Source organism: Monopterus albus, unplaced genomic scaffold (genome assembly GCF_001952655.1).
Source record: "Monopterus albus unplaced genomic scaffold, M_albus_1.0 scaffold44.1, whole genome shotgun sequence".
Lineage (NCBI taxonomy): Eukaryota > Metazoa > Chordata > Actinopteri > Synbranchiformes > Synbranchidae > Monopterus > Monopterus albus.
In genome coordinates this window covers 810,297-812,143 of record NW_018127924.1, presented here as the reverse complement: position 1 = coordinate 812,143, position 1,847 = coordinate 810,297, and the positions used below count along the sequence as shown (strand labels likewise).

The following is a 1,847-nucleotide window of genomic DNA, read 5'->3' as shown; positions in this document are numbered from 1 at the left end:
AAGAAGAATCTACAACTTGTTTCACATCTGAGTCGAATAATTTTGTGTGTGTTTTATACAGCCAGATGAATATGTTGAAATCTTAGCTGTGACCACACTCCTGACATCTCTCCCCCTGCTGCCTCACTGCGGCCGCTCTCTAACGTACGTGACGTCGTTTCCTCTCTCCAATATGGCGCAGGAGGCAGGTCGTTAATGGAAATCTGAGGGATTTACTCCACCTTGTGAGTTTATTTTTGTTTGTCTGTTAGGGGCTCTGCAGCTGACATTAGTAAAGGATTACATCTCTATTCGAGGCGGCTGCACCCCCCTCGGGACCAGGCACACCTCGCCCCAAATTGCGGTGCGACATGTATGAGGGCAAAAAGATGAAAAACATGTTCCTTACACGAGCTTTGGAGAAGATCCTGGCCGACAAGGAGGTAAAAAAGGCTCACCATTCTCAACTGCGCAAAGCCTGCGAGGTGGCACTAGGTACGTTGTGTTGTTTTAACATCACATTCTTTCTGTATCCTATTGGACTCACTGATTTAGACGTCATGCACCCTTTCACTTATTAACTCGTTGTCCTGCAACAGTGTCGCAGTGTATTTAACATCCATTAAATACGGGCTGCTACGGTTATATTATTGTTTTGCTTAGTAATTCAGCAACACCTATGCATTTAATTGGCGTGGAACAGGCTCCGTGGACATGATTCCGTATACAACACGGAAATGGTGCAGGAGCTAGTAGCGTTGTGAGACCAGGCCGTACACACCCGACAGAAAACAAAGTTATTAAAGGCTCTGTCCTCCTTAACATCAAACTAACAACAACCACATAATATACATTCGTAAAGTGCTATCTATGTTTGTTGAACAGAATAATTGTATATCCCGATCTCCACAAAGGTGTCATGTTTGCTTGTCTTCCTGGTACAAGAGGTTTAGCCGTGCCCGACCGGTACAGAAGTGTGGAAGACATATTTGTCTATAATTACTTCCTTTATCTATCAACCAGTTTAATCACTGTATAGTCTAGACCATCCTGTTCTCTGTTATGTTGTGAAACTACCTGTGAGTGAGAAGCAGAAGGTGACAGCTGTCAGTAGCACCTTCATGCTAGGAAAAATGTCAAGTTGTCAGAAATAATAGAATATTTCCGGCGAGGACGTAATAACAGTACAACTAACACGTTATACAGACCAACGCTTTGCACGTGATTATCACCAAGAAATCATAAATATAATACAAACTAACAGACTTTACTTTCTTATAGCATGGTTTTTGTCAACAATACCAAGGGTACGCCATCTATTGTCAGATCGACCACGCCTTTATTTTGAAGTCAATGTCGCCTGACGTCCGGTTTTAATTTAACATGTGGTAGCATTATGAAAGTATATTTGTTATAGGTGTATTATAGTAAACACGTCATTGGGGGTGACTTTCTTATAAATCTTCCTTTATATTGTATCTCTTTTAAAGCAAAACAAAAATTGTGTCAGAGCAGATAATAGTTTGCCTTTTTATGGCTTTTTTGCCTATCCTTCCATCTAAGTCACAGCAATAGGCTGCCGATTACCAAAAGATAACACTGGGCTTTTCAAAATCCAGAGGGTCATTTTTTTCTGCACATAAACAAAGATGGTGATGGGAAATGAAGCAGACGTTTCCCTTTCTTTGGGCTAAATTGGACAAAAGTGCCGCCCATGGTCAGATATGAATTACACTATTTGCACAGCACTTGGAAAAAATAATAGTATTTGCCAGTATTTTAGTCTCATTTTGAAGAAGAAAAAAAGCAAACTTCCAGAATTGTGTGTTGTCAAACAGCTAAGGTAACCATGATTTTAGTTTTTGGTA

General features: G+C 40.7%; 1 protein-coding gene across 2 annotated transcripts in view; it reads left to right on the top strand.

Annotated features, from left to right (window-relative positions):
- The first annotated feature begins 106 nt into the window (after positions 1–106).
- arfgef1 (ADP-ribosylation factor guanine nucleotide-exchange factor 1 (brefeldin A-inhibited)) overlaps positions 107–1,847 on the top strand; it is a 41,635-nt gene continuing 39,894 nt past the window's right edge. For both annotated transcript variants that reach the window (XM_020599924.1, XM_020599923.1), the window contains exon 1: positions 107–474. In XM_020599924.1, coding sequence (XP_020455580.1) covers positions 351–474 — 124 coding nt within the window. In that variant the 5' untranslated portion in view covers positions 107–350. The remainder of the gene's footprint in view (positions 475–1,847) is intronic.